Source organism: Furipterus horrens, unplaced genomic scaffold (assembly GCF_987537825.1).
Source record: "Furipterus horrens unplaced genomic scaffold, mFurHor1.1.pri manual_scaffold_9, whole genome shotgun sequence".
NCBI classification, from domain to species: domain Eukaryota; kingdom Metazoa; phylum Chordata; class Mammalia; order Chiroptera; family Furipteridae; genus Furipterus; species Furipterus horrens.
In genome coordinates, this window is record NW_028327179.1 from 1,704,449 (window position 1) to 1,717,851 (window position 13,403).

The 13,403-nt window shown below is 61.3% G+C and overlaps 1 protein-coding gene across 2 annotated transcripts in view; it reads right to left on the reverse strand.

The window, feature by feature from the left end:
• DDC (dopa decarboxylase) overlaps positions 1 to 13,403 on the reverse strand; it is a 37,485-nt gene that overhangs the window by 13,354 nt on the left and 10,728 nt on the right. For both annotated transcript variants that reach the window (XM_090286999.1, XM_090286998.1), the window contains exons 2-5: positions 10,484 to 10,712; positions 7,797 to 7,910; positions 6,392 to 6,511; positions 586 to 720 (exon numbers count right to left, since the gene is read on the reverse strand). In XM_090286999.1, the coding sequence (XP_090143125.1) occupies positions 586 to 720; positions 6,392 to 6,511; positions 7,797 to 7,910; positions 10,484 to 10,684 (570 nt within the window). In that variant the 5' untranslated portion in view covers positions 10,685 to 10,712. The remainder of the gene's footprint in view (positions 1 to 585; positions 721 to 6,391; positions 6,512 to 7,796; positions 7,911 to 10,483; positions 10,713 to 13,403) is intronic.

A 13,403-nucleotide genomic window follows, 5' to 3' on the forward strand; every position in this document is an offset into this window, starting at 1 on the left:
CCAGTCTCTCCCCTCTGCCTGTCCTCACACAATTCTGTTTCTGTTTTTGTTTTTTTTAAACCCTTTGCAAAGGGCTGGTGCGCGGAACCGCCCCGGCGGCTCCTGTTCGCCTGGCTCTCTGACCCAGGTCCCGCGTCTCAGGGCGGCCGCTTGCCGAGGGGCAGCGACGCCCAGGCCAGGTGCGTTGGTCCCTGTTTGACGGGGGAAAGGCTCAGAGGACTTACATGATTTGCCAGAGGTCACGGAACCTAAAATAGTGGCTCTGGGATGGCAGCCTGGATCTCTGAGCCCCATTTCCCCGTCCCACCAAGGCCACTGTGGAGGCGGCCAGGCGGTCTCAGGGGAGGCCACTGAGGGTGGCGCAGAGCCGGTCACCGTACTGTCAAAGCACCTGATCTTCAACTGCAGTTGCTAAGTTGCCCCCTGCGGCCCGTGCGTCCTTTTTGGGACACTGTCCCCCTCCGCGGCCCTGGAGGGGCTGCTCTGGGGTCTTGCAGGGGCCGCGTGGTCTTGCTTTATTTCCACCTGCCATGAAATGGAACCTGCGGGTCTGGGCTCGGAGGGGCTTCGGGACGACGTGCGCACCTGGTCTGAGAAGTAGGCCACCAGCTTGTCCGTGACGGCAGCGTCTGTCAGCCCCGGGCGGGCGGCCTGCAGGCGGCGCGTCACTCGGCTCCGGGCGGCCAGCAGGGCCATCAGCGTCGCGTCACTGGCACTGACCTGAGTCACAGGAAAGGCGGGACACACGTCAGTGCCCTGCGAAGGGAGTGAGATCTAAACTGTGCGAGACGCGGGACTGAGTCTCTCCATTTTCTTAGAAGACGAATCGGAGGTGGCAACGGCTGCTGTCCTCCACACGGAGGGGGCGGGCCCAGATGTCCGCGGCCTGGGGTCTCACGCCGTCGGACGAGCACTTGGGCCCAGGGGCCAGCACTGCGCCCGGTGCTGGGAGCCTGGCCGCTCAGACAGGGGCGTTTGTATTTGCTGATAAATGGGGGATATTTTCCTGGAGACTCAGAAGTCACCTCGGAGCAGGGGACACCAACGCCTGGCCACCACCCTGGCCCCGTCTTCAACAAAACCAGTCCCTGGTGCCAAAAAAGTTAGGGACCACTGCCATGGGGGTTCCCCTCAGTGCTCCATGTTAGGGGCTGAATTGTGCCCTCCCAAATGTCACCTGGTGGAGTCCTAACCCCCAGAACCTCAGAATGTGACCATATTTGGGTGTTTGGAAAGGAGATCTTTAAAGAGACCCTTAAGTTTTTAGCCTGGGTCCTAATCCAACGTGGCTGGTGTCCTTGGCAGAAGAGGAGAAGGGAGTGTAGACGCGGACACACACCGAGGGGTGACCACATGAGGACACAGGGAGAACACTTTCACTGATGGCCAAGGAGAGGCCTCAGGGTCAAGCCACCCTGCCCGCACCTTGACCTTGGAGTCCAGCTTCCAGGGCGGTGAGACAGGGCGTCCCTGTGGCCTGAGCCGCTGGTCTGTGGCGTGTTGCTGTGGCTCCCAGCAAGCAAACACGCACAGCGACCGCCGGAGTCCTGTTCTGGGGGCGCAGTCGAGAAGGTACGAGCTTCACCCCTCTGGAGCGGGACCCGCCATGTGTCCCATTTCATTGAAAGATAATCCTGCTTTCAGGTTTTGTCATCTTCAGGTGGAAAACGAGCTCGGAGAGGCTGAGGAACCCGCCCCACGTCGGCGGCGCGCGGGGCCTGGTGCCGACGAGTCCACGTCTGTCTGGGCTGGCGGGGTCTCCCCACATTCCGAGCCGCTCCCCTTCATGGGCTGCTCATGACTGCTGAGCCTTCAGTCCGTGCCACAAGAAATCCAGGAGCCGAACGGGACGAAGGTGAGAAACATCAATGCAAGAGGTGGGTTTGTGTGGACGGCGAGAAAGGGATTTATAAGAAGTTAGATTTGACTTAGAGAAATTCAATAAAAAACAATCATAATAAAGGTTAACCTTTCCGTTCACAGTCTCTCCTCCCTGCCTTTATCCCGACTGCCTGTTTTTAGTGCCAAGTTAATGCTTTCGTTCCTTGTAAGCCGGCTCAGATCCGAGGGAAGACGGGAGGAAACGGAAGGTAAACGAATGCGCTCCCTCGAGGCTCTGACGCGTGGCCTCCGCTGCAAGCACAGGGCCGCCTTTGCGCCGCCTCTGAGACGGGTGCGCGCTTGCTTCAGGGGCGATTTCCGCCAGTGGTGACTGTAGGTGCAGCGCCGACCCCCTGCCCTAGAGCTGATCGGAGACCCAGGTGGGTGCAGCGGGACGCCCAGGCCCCTGGGGACACTGCTCTCAGGCGGCCTCTGTCCTCTTGTACCCCCACAGTCCTCATTGCAAGGGGAAGGCCCAGCTGCTGGGCGGGCGTCCTTGTCCCCCAGCCTCTCAGGACGCCCAGGACTCCACAACGTCCACCTGCTCCGAACCACGTCGTAAGGAGAGGCTGTGAACCCCCAGCTGTGCCAGCTCCTCGGGGATTTCCTCCTGGTTCCGCCCACGTCCAGGGGGAAGACTGCCCTCCTTCAGGCAGTGGACAGGGACTGAAAAAGCCCAGTGACAGGACTGGGGGCGAGCATCGCGCTCTGGCCCAGGGGGACGGGGGACTTGGGGCCCCTTCCCGGAAGCAGGTTCTCGCTGAGGGCGCAGTGGTGCCTGCTCTGGTGCCGACAGCTGATGACAGCAGACAGGGTTGCCATGGCAAAGCTGCCCAGAGGCGGAGGAGACGCTGGGGGCACGGGGCTGGCCGCTGAGCTGCGAGTGGGAAGGGCCCCCATCTCCTGGGTGTCCACGCAGCAGGGGAAATGGCTTTTCTCCCGCTGGTACTCTCAAACCCAATTAGGAGGCCATTTGCAGCTCTGTTTGTCCAGCTCCGGGGCAGCTCTGACATTTGACTCAGACGGCCGCCGCCGCTCCGAGGCCGGCTGCTGTGACGGGGGCTCTGAGTGGCTCAGTGGCCCCTGCAGTGGGGGCCCAACGCTGTCACCCAGCTTGGGCTCTCTGGAGCCTTGCAAATGACCACAATCAGCTTGTCAGCGGGGGAGGGCGAGGGCGGGCTTCCTGCCGCCCACAGGGCCTCGCTGGCTCCCGGGGCTCCGCTCTCGTCCAGCGATCTGCGCGGTCGGGCTCGGAGGCAAGGTGACTCCCGGCCCAAGAAATGCCAGGATGAGTCCCAACCAAGTGCTAGGGCTTCCGCTGACTCTGGAAAGTGGAACTGACTTTCAGGAAAGGATCATTGGGAGACGCACCCAAGGCAGCACACACAGCTCTGGGCATGGCAGCCGAGCGAGGGGGCGGGCGAGTGGGAGGGCCGGCGCGGGCCTGGCCGCTCACGGCTCGTGCTCAGGGCGGACGCACTGGCTGCCGGAGCGCCCGCTTGCTCCCCTCGGGAAAGACGGTCGGCTGTGCAATCCATTGCAAGACCTATTTGGAGGCTGAAAAGGGTCCCAGAGCCCAGGAAGAGGACCCACCCTTGGGCTCGCTCCGAGCAGGCGGTCCGTGGGGAAAGCAGCTACTATTGGAACTGTTGGCCTTGGAGTCAAGGGTGTTTGGATGCTCTTTTGAGCCGCGTCAAATCAGACGTAGCATCTCGAGCGGCTGAAAAGAACTGGAAGTGAAATTGTTTCACGTTTTAAGATCCAAAGACCCAGAAACACTGCTTTTGTTTTGTGTGGATTTTGGGGGAAGCATGACCATGACCGTGAGCTCAGCCAGGGCGCCTGCAGGGAGCTGGTGGCCGTCTGCGAAGATTGCGGCACCTGGGCCTGAGGGTGTCTTCTGAGACGTTATTTACAGGAGTGAAGATTTTGATACAACGTGTCTTGTGTATTATTTATGTGAGTTGCCGCACGTCACAGGAAGTCATGCAATGATGCTGTTTTCAAAGAGCATCTGAGGAGCGGCAACTGCTCGCAATGCAAGGGTGAGACACCGTAACGAGAACCGGCACGGCCCTGTCGCTCGTCCGCCGCGTTTACGCACCACATGTGGGCGTGGAAATGACACTGGGAAGAAGCACTGCCCCCAGTGCTCCTGCATGTCTTCCATTTGCACAGCGGGGGCCCCTTCAGCAGGGAGAATGGGGGCAATACCACTTTCTGACGGAAACAGCGGAACCAAACCCGACGTGGGGGGCCATGCAGGGTCAACATGGGAAACGAAAACACTGACGTGGGGAAACCGTGAGGAACCCCCGAAGTAAAGAGGGGGAATGACAAGTGGAACAAGTCACAGCTAGAAACGCGGGGTGGGGTGCCTGACCCGTGGGGTGGGGGCGCTCCCGGGAGCCAGACCAGTGACCCACGGTCCCTGCGGACCCGGGAGGAGACAGAGCGCGTCTCAGATCGCCGGGCGTCACCCAGTGCTGGGCCAGGGACTCCAAAGGAGGGGCACAGCAAAAGGGACGTCTCGGCAAAATATGTGGACTCGTTTTAAAAAAGGGAAGCCTGCAGCGAGAGTCCGGGCTGCAGCGAGGCGCGATGCGCCCCCAGGCCCGGAGTGGGGCTGCCTGGAATTCACAACCCAAGGCCCCTCCGCAGCTCGGCTCTCCTCGCCCTCCACTGGGACCCTGTCCTCCCCCGTCTCTGCTCTTCCTCAGAGGAGGACGGCGGGGCGTCCCCTGGAGGTCTGCGGCCAGCCCACCAGGACGGAGGCTCCTGCCCCACTGGGTGCCATGTGGCCGAGGGAGCATGGGGACAGGCCTCTGCCCAGGACATCGGCTGGTGGCAGGGCGTCCGACAAGGAGGAGACCGTCCTGTCTGGGAGCCGGGGCTGCTGTCCTGCGTACGTGGGGCCGGCTTCGCGGTACCTTGGAAGTTCTGCTCGGGCCGTAGTTATTGTTTTCCCCTCAGCTCCCGCTCAGCATCACTGACATGGCACACGTGGCCGTGACGCAGGAGAGGACAGAGGGAAGGGGTCTGAGCCTGCCATGTGGGCCCATGGGTACCCGAGAAGTCCTATCTGTCACGGCACATGGCCCGTTTAGCAGAGTGGGCCCAGATCTCTGTGTCAGGGTGACCCAAGGGGCCCACCCACGATCTGTCCAAGCCCATCTCTAGGGACAGCCCCGTCCCCCGCAGACTGGACAAGGTCCACAGAAGGAGGGCGTCCCAAAGACGCCTGTGTCTTGTCCTGGAACCCCGGAGAGTTCACCTTCTGTGGCAAAGGGATCTCGCTGACGAGATTAAGTTAAGAACCATGACCCAGGGGATTATCTCGGATTATCTGGGGGGACCCAGTCTAATCCAGGGCTCCTTGGACGTGGCGCCCTCTGTGTTCAGAGGGAGAGATGAGGATGAGGAGGGCCAGCGAGACGGGGCGTGGCTGGCTTTGGGTGGGGAGTTCAGGCCATGGCCCAGGATGCAGGCACCTTCTAGAAACCAGAAATATCAACGGAAGATTCTCAGAAGTGCCCAGTCAGGCCCACGCCATGCGGGCGCTGGGAGCCCTGGTCTGGCAAGCAGCTCAGGACTGCAGGCGGGAGGCTCTTCCTTGGTCACCCTGGCCCCGGCAGCCGAGGGACCGCACGTCACCCGGGCCCAGCGGGCAGCAGAGCAAACAGCCTGCGCTGTCCTCAGAGCCTCTGCGGAGCCAGCGTCCCGGCAAAGAGGCCGCTTTGTCCACAGGAAGCACAGCTCTCCCAACGTCGCCACCACACACCTGACATGAGGGAGGTGACACCAGAGAGGGTGGGGGGAGGGGGGTCCATGGAGCCCCCTCCCCTGAGAGGAAATAAAGAAGCACCAAGTGGCACTGGCCCTGCAGACCCCAGCGGGGCAGACGCTCCCCCATGACTGTCCCTTGCGTGCCGCGTCCCCGTGCACGTCCCGACCCACAGGCTCAGTGGGTGTACGTGTCGGATGAAGAGAAGGGATTAAGTCGGCCCTTAGGAAGGGCAGCCCCCGCGGGGGAGCTGTGGGTTCCCGCAGGCAGACGCAGAGCTTTGGAGGCGCTCTGGCAGCACGTGGCCGCAGTGGCCCTGTGTGGCGGGCGGGGTCGTGGCTCTGCAGCCCAGCTCCGGACCCCGATGGGCGCCCCCCCACCTCTGGGCCTCGGGTCCCTTGCCTGTAGATACGGGTCTGAGATGGTCCCCAGTCCACAGTGCTGTTGCAAGGACTGAACGAGAAGTGCCCGGAAAGTGCTCGGCACGGTGCCCGCGACCAGGACCCGCCACACGGGTCACTCGGTGTGTCTGTCACTAGGCACCTGCCACGTGACCATCACCCGTGAACAGGGCCCGGGCAGTGAGGAGAGGTGGCGCCGGAACACGGGGCCAGGTCAGCTTTCCCAGCGTCAGCTTTGCTTCCTCCAGAAGAAGCACGAGGAACGCGAGGACACGGGCAGAGCGCTGTCCCCGCCCCGCGCCCCAGAGCCGGGCGCCCGCCTCACCTGGATCACGCCCCCGCCTTCGCCCCTGTTCTCGCTCAGGAACGCCTCCGGCAGCCGCAGCATCTTCCCCAGCCAGTCCAGCATCACCGTCTCCAGCTCGGTGCACGCGGGGCTCGCGGCCTGCGGGGAGGGGTGCCGTCAGCCCCGCCCGCTGCCCTCTGCCTCCTGTCAGCGTGGGACAAGGGGGCGTACGGACGGGACAACTCCATCCTTCGGCTTAGCAGAAGGTTTTAGACGCTTCCAGAGGCCCAGCCTTGGGGCACTCAGGGGCGAGTGTGTTCCTACGTTGGAGCTTCAGGGAGAAGCCGTGGCAGAGACTGGCCTGCGGGCCTGGGGCCGTCCTGGGCCAGCCTGGGTCCCGTCTCTCCTACATGGGGATGGGGAGGTCCCCAGCCCCCGATCCCAGGCCTGCCCCAGGAGGCTAGTGCTTGCCATGGAGGGTCTGCACGTGCCTCCCAGTGACCTCATCGTCCACCCTCCACACACAGACTTGGTTCCTAAGGGTGCCACCGCCCCCATGCCCACCCTTCCCCGCCCCAGTTCTCTGGGGGCTTGTGTGCACTCACGCCTCAGACCCTGATCCCGCACGGCTCAGCACCGGCAGCCGCACCGCCCCCCCACCCCCACTTCAAGGCCCAGGCGCGTGGACATGGCAGACCCCGAGGGCCAAGGGCAGACCGTGACTCTGAGGTTCCCCAGACAGTCTACACTGTTTGTCGGGGAAACAGGGGCCGTCCCCGTGGGGCTGTGCTGGGAGCAGAGAGCCAGGAGGAAGGGATGGTTTCTCCTGCCCTCTGAACAGGGGTCCTTCTAGTGTTCCATCCCCAGATAAGGTGGGTTGGGCACCATGCTGGGCGGACGCAGAAGCTGGCCCCAGGAGCCCGGCACTGCCGGTGGGCAACCCTCTCCCGGGACGGCCGCCCCGGCTGAGAGCAACTGGACGGGGCACAGGCAGGGGGTTCCTCCAACTAGAGATTCTGTGGAGACCCTCAGGTCTTCCTGTGGAAATGCAGATGCCCAGGCCCGGGCTGCAGAAACCAGGACTGAGGTCTTAGGGATTTACTTGTTTATTTTAAGAGACAGGGGAAGGGAGGGAGAGAGGGAGAGAAACATCGATGTGCGGTTGCCTCTCACATGCCCCCAGATGGAGACCTGGCCTGCAACCCCGGCCTGTGCCCTGACTGGGACTCGAACCGGCGACCTTTCGGTGCACAGGCCGGTGCTCAGTCCGCTGAGCCACCGCAGCCAGGGCGGGACTGAGATTGTGACCCACACCGAGCCGCTCCGAAGAAGCGCGGGGTGCAGCTGTTCTGGGATGGTCTCCGCCTCTCTCGCCCCATCCCCTGGGAGGCACCCTCTCCAGCCGAGCCCCACCGCCTGCTCACACCGTGACCTCAGTGCTCACCCAGGAGAAGCCGATGCAGCCGATGGCTCCGCTCAGCATGTCGCCCAGGAGGGACGGGTACGAGTTGCCCGTGGGGAAGTAGGCGAAGAAGCGCGGGCTGTGCCAGTGGGTCACCTGCGAGGAGACGGGGTCACACGGGGCGGGAGGCGTCGGGAGCACAGCAGGGCTGGCTGCTGCGGCCGGCGGCGCGTGTGGGGGTCCGCTTGCCCCCGAGGCCCCGGCCCTGTGTGTGCCAACCCTGGGCCTGCGGTTTCTCCCGCTGGTCGTGCTGCCAGCCCTGCACGTCCTGTTCAGTCCCTCCCCCGTCCCTTCATCCCTGGTCACCAGATGCCACCGGGAGCGGGGGCGGGCAGGATGTCCTGCGGGCTCTCGGGTGGGGAGCCCTAGGGTGGTGACAGCCTGGCGGGGTCAGCCACCGAGTTTGGGGCAAAGATGGGGGAGGAGGGACACGGGGCTGTGCCCCAGGTTTCGCGTCTTTGACTTGTTCTTGTCTGTGGTGTGAGTGTCACGTGAGGGCAGAATGGAGCCCCCAGGGCACCAGGGGGGCTCAGGGGAGGAGGGAAGGTACGGGACGGTCCCTCAGGCCCGCTCGGGGCTGTGGCTCGTCAGCGTCCTCAGCCCCACACGTGCCGGCTGCACCCCAGCTGACAGCCGCCGGGATGTTCTGGGGGACCTCAGGTATCTGAAGGCACCGTCCTGCCCCCCAGGCCGTGTAGGTGTCCGGCTAACGTTAGTCCCCTTCCGCGGGGCCACAGTGCAAACATTGCTCCCTTGAGAACTCTGGGGACCCACTGTCCACTGTCCGCGGTGGGGCAGGAGGGACCCCAGAACATGCAGGTGGCCAGGAGGGAGCCGCCCCAGAACTGGGAGCCGCTGGCAGGGCTTGGTGATCACAGTGGCCCGCGCTGCGCACTCCCGCGCAGGGCGGGGTGGGGAGGCCCGGGGAGCACAGAGCCATCAGGCCGTGGGGGGGAGGGGGAGGGGCAGAGCAGGCCACCGGGAGGGTGCTCGTGGACGAGCAGCTGGAAGGGCCGGGCAGCTGCGACCCTGTGGGTTGAGCAGTCAGGAGGAGGCGTGGGCCCGGGCCTGGGCCCCACGCTACTTTCTTGCGCCCGGGAAACATTTTCATTTCTTTTTAAACCAGAAGGAAAACGTCTACTTTCAGGTCAAAACAAAAAGTTTACTCCATAACATTCACTTATTCGCCTTCACGCCAATGCACTCACGGAGCGCAACTTTCTCCATATTTCCAGGGCGGAAGGGCCGACAGCAGGGCGGGGTGGCCTGGGCCTGGCCCCTTCCCTGGCCCCCCTCCTTCCCTGACACCTAGACAGGACAGGAGCCCGGCTCCCCTGATTCCCACCAGAGCCGCAGGTTCCCACGAGACCCTCCCGCTGGCCCAGCCGGAGAGCTGGCAGACAGTCTCTGCAGACCCACAGCTGGTGAGGGGGCCCCCTCCCCGAGAGGGGCACAGATCTGTGCAGGGAAAGCCCCAGCTGACAGTGTCCCCTGTCGCCCTGTTGCAGGCGGCAGGTCTGTGTCCCCCGTAAGTGTGTGCCGAGCTCGTGTCCCCTCCACAGTGCCAGCCCTGGGGGGCGAGGCTGCATTAAATGGGCAGCAGGGAGGGGAGGCCTCCAGGACTCGGTGAGCGGGGGGCCGTCTGCGAGCCGGGGCGAGAAGCCTCACCGGGGGCCGACCTAGGGCGCCATGCCCTGGGACCCTGGCCTCAGAGACCCCGCAGGGAGCTGTCTGCTGTCTGAGCTGGGCCACCCCCCCTGCCCCCTGCCCCCCTCCCCCCGCCGTGGCACCGCGTACAGCAGCCCCTGAGCCTGACATTTAATGGCATTTCGGGGCTTAGAGGATGTGCGTCACCTCTAAGCCAGAGCCAGAACGTGCGCTCGCCTCAGAGAGCAGATGCCGGGGGCACTCCTGGGAGGAGGATCTGGTCTTGAGCAGCTGAGGTCCCAGGGCGGGGGGCGGGGGACCCAGGCTCCTGGTCCCAGGGCCTCCTCGGGGTCCAGTCTGACAATGGGGGGCGGGGTGGAGAATCTCAGAGCCCTCCTGCGGCTCTGCTGCCCTGGGCGGCTTCCAGGGCAGGCACAGCTGACTGTGGAGACACCAGGCCACCGTGTGCTCCCTCTGACCCCTTCTGAGGGATCTCAGGGTGGCAATGGCCCCGGTCCTGCCCGCACCAGACCCCGGGGCACTGCACAAGCTGTCACTCTGAACAGAACCAGTCCCTGCTGCCTGTTCTCAAATAGCGTCAATAAAGCATCCCTTCCTCCCGGGCACATGATTACCCCTCTGCTCAGCACAGAACGGCAGGAGCAGGCCTGCTTTCCAGCGCTGGGCTTGCTTGAAACCAGCCACCAGGCGCTCTGACCTCCGACCATCGTGTCCGCTGGCACACAGAGCAGCGTCTTGCGTGAGGAAAGCCGATCGCCACCCTCGGAGCCCACAGATCTGGGGTGCCTTCCTGGCTCCTTCGCTTACTAGCTGTGCAACCTCAGTCTGATCACCTGGCCTCTCTGGGCCTCAGCTGCCGTCGCTGTAAACTAGAAACGACAGGAGTTTCTGTGCAACGGACGGTTGCGATCAGGTGGAATAACACCAGTGCACCGGCTGCGGTCCAGGAGCCGCTCCCCTAACTAACTTGAGTCTTCCGACCTTGACCTCGCTCCACTTACCCCTGGCATGATGATCTTCTCCACGTCGCTCATGATGTCCTCGAATGTGTCCGGCTCTTGGGGGGCACAGCTGGGGACCAGGGGCCGCAGGTAGCCAGGCTCCACGTCGGGGTACACCTGCCGTTTCTCGATGTTCTCCAGGTAGTCAGCTATATAATCCACCATCTCTCTCCCTCTCCTCCTGAACTCGCTTGTGTCCATGGTGACGGGGCTTCCTCAGAGGAGCACGCTGCACGGAGACAGGAAAGAAATGCACTGACCAATGCGAAACCTCTGCCCCGGAGCAGGGCGCGTGTGAGCCAGCGGCCAGCTGGGGCCCCGGGGCAGTGCCCCAAAGACCCCAGGGACCACCGGGTCCCACATCATGAGTGTTTCCTTCCACATCTGGACAGTGGGGAAATGACCCCTGGATCTGGAGACTGTCGATGTCAGAAGTGTCCAAACCTGTAAAAAAATGTTATGAGTATTTGAACCAAACTGATGACATTTGCCGCAAAGAAGACCTCAACGGATTCAGAAAATGCTCCGGGAGAGGGCCGTTTTGCACCTCACTTTATACATTACAATCAAAGAGGAGGCGTCAGGGCTTCCATGAAGTTCGTGGGTGACAGATTAGGGAGGTGGGAGGAAGCAAAGCGGGGAAACCGCTGGGATTGGATAACAAGTGATAGACACGTACTTCTGTTACATAGGTGGGTACAGGAGAGCCAAGGCAATAATGCACCTGATAACCATCACATTGAGGGGCTGGTGGTCTCTGCTCTGGTGCGTGGCTGTGCTTTGTGGGGTCTGGAGAAAGGAAATCACTCAGACATTTCAAAGCTGTGTTATCAGATACATTAGTGCCGATGTGCAGACAGCAGCCAGGCTCAATCAGGGTGGAGACAGACTTCGTTCAGGGAAGACTCTGGCCCAGACATGAGCCCTGCCACGGCCTGCTTCTAGTTAGAAAGCTTTAATGTCAGACCACCCTATGGGGTCACTCCTGGTCTCTGAGTTTGTGAGGCCACCACGCAGGCCTTGCCCGAGGGTGTCAGGTTTAGTCTGGGGCCCCTCTCCACCCACAAGACTGTGGCAAACACTCCTGCTCCTCACCAGCTGGTCTACCAAGCACGGTGCTCTGTCTCCTTTCACCTTCCACACTGGTGACAGGGACCTGCAGTCACCTCCATGGTCTGTCCCAACTTGATTGACAGCCACTGGCCCCTGACCTGCCCTTAGCACCCTGTCCTCGCCTGAGAGCCCAGCTAACGGGCTGATCTCTCAGCAAGGCACGAAGGTGGCATCCCACCACGGAAGGCACTTGGCTGGAATCTGGTCTTTACACAGGATCTCTATCTCTGCGTGGATGATAAAGTACAAGCCAATTCCACTTGAACTGAAAATGTTTCTAGAAATTCTCACGTTATTAAAAAAAAAATAGCGTTTAAAGATTGGGTCTTCACATGCCACAACCAACTCACATCAAAGAAAAGTCTTCCCTCCTTCATCACACCTCCCTCCTCCAAAAAAACAAGGGAATTTGATGTTCAACCTTTTCCAAATTTTTTTTGAAAATTTATTACCATCTTTATCTTAAAAAGAAAACAATTAAAACTTATTTTATTTCTTAAAGGGGGTAAAAAGCCATAGAAAATATTTTTGTTTAGAAAATAACGTCAGAAGTAACACAGGCTCCAGAATGTTATTTGTGTATTGAAAGCAGGGGGCGGAAAGGCTCTATTTGAAGTCGTTTAATTCACCAAACAAACACGGGGTATCCAGGGCCTGCCAGGTGCTCTGCCAGGTGCTCTGCCAGGTGCGACTCTCAGATGAAGAAGACGGAGTGGCTGGTCTCAGCGTACAGCGTGACAAGTACCACAGGGAGGCTGGTTTAGGGGCCACAGGGGCGCAGGGGAGGGGAAGGCCGTCGGGGTTCGAGGTGGCTCCCTTCGTGAGTCATCACCAGACACAAAGCCACCCCCATATTCAATCTGCTTTTCACAAAGAACGCTGGCTTTCCTCATCCCGTGAGCTACATGCAGGCGATTCCGGTTACCTGTGGGTGAAGGGTCCGTGAAGGCTCTGTGGACGTGCTCCTGGGGAAAGATGCAGGGCCGGGTCCCCACAAGTCTATGCTCATGTTGTTATCAGCTAATCAAGACGGAACTTGCTGATGTGTTTCTTCTGAGACACACTATTTAATATACGCTAATGCACTAGCTTTGAACTCATGGCCGAGCAGGGCTTGGGGCACAGGTGTTTTCTGCAGGGGGCGCATCCGCATCCGGCCTTCCGGTCCCTAGACAGCATCCAGCCCTGAATTTTCAGGCCATTTGAAACAGGGACCTCACCAAGAATAACCCAAATGGGAAGAATGTGTGCCCAGCAGAGCACCTGCTGAAATAGCAGCACAGAAAGCCCATGGGGCCGGCTCCAGGTCTGCACACGGATGAACATGTGCGTGTCCACGTCTGACCACGCCGGCACCTCCGGGGCCGACCACGAAACCACACGGAGACTTTAGCAAGCGGGTGAGCCTACATTTGGGGCGTCCGTGGGGAAGGAGAATCACCTGTTTTCAAAGCAGGGAACTGGACCACCGCCGAGAAAACTGGGCACCTGGCACTGAAATGGTGACATGTGGACTTCCAGAGTGTTTTCTTTATCGCAAGAGGTGATTGCATGTTCCACGGGAGACGCGTTTCTGAATTCCTGCCACGGTCCCAAGCTTCTTAATTCAAGATAGACTTTCCCACGGGGGACGATTCCACGTGCACTACAAACAGTGTAGCGACGCCCTGAGACCGGGTTCTCCGCACTGTTCTCTGTTGTTTGTGGGTTGGCCTCTTGGGGGGGGGGGGCACGTGTTCTCCGAGGCTGAAGGTGTTACAGGGAAATTGTTCACAGGGCACTTGTTAATGACAGAGACAGATTTTAT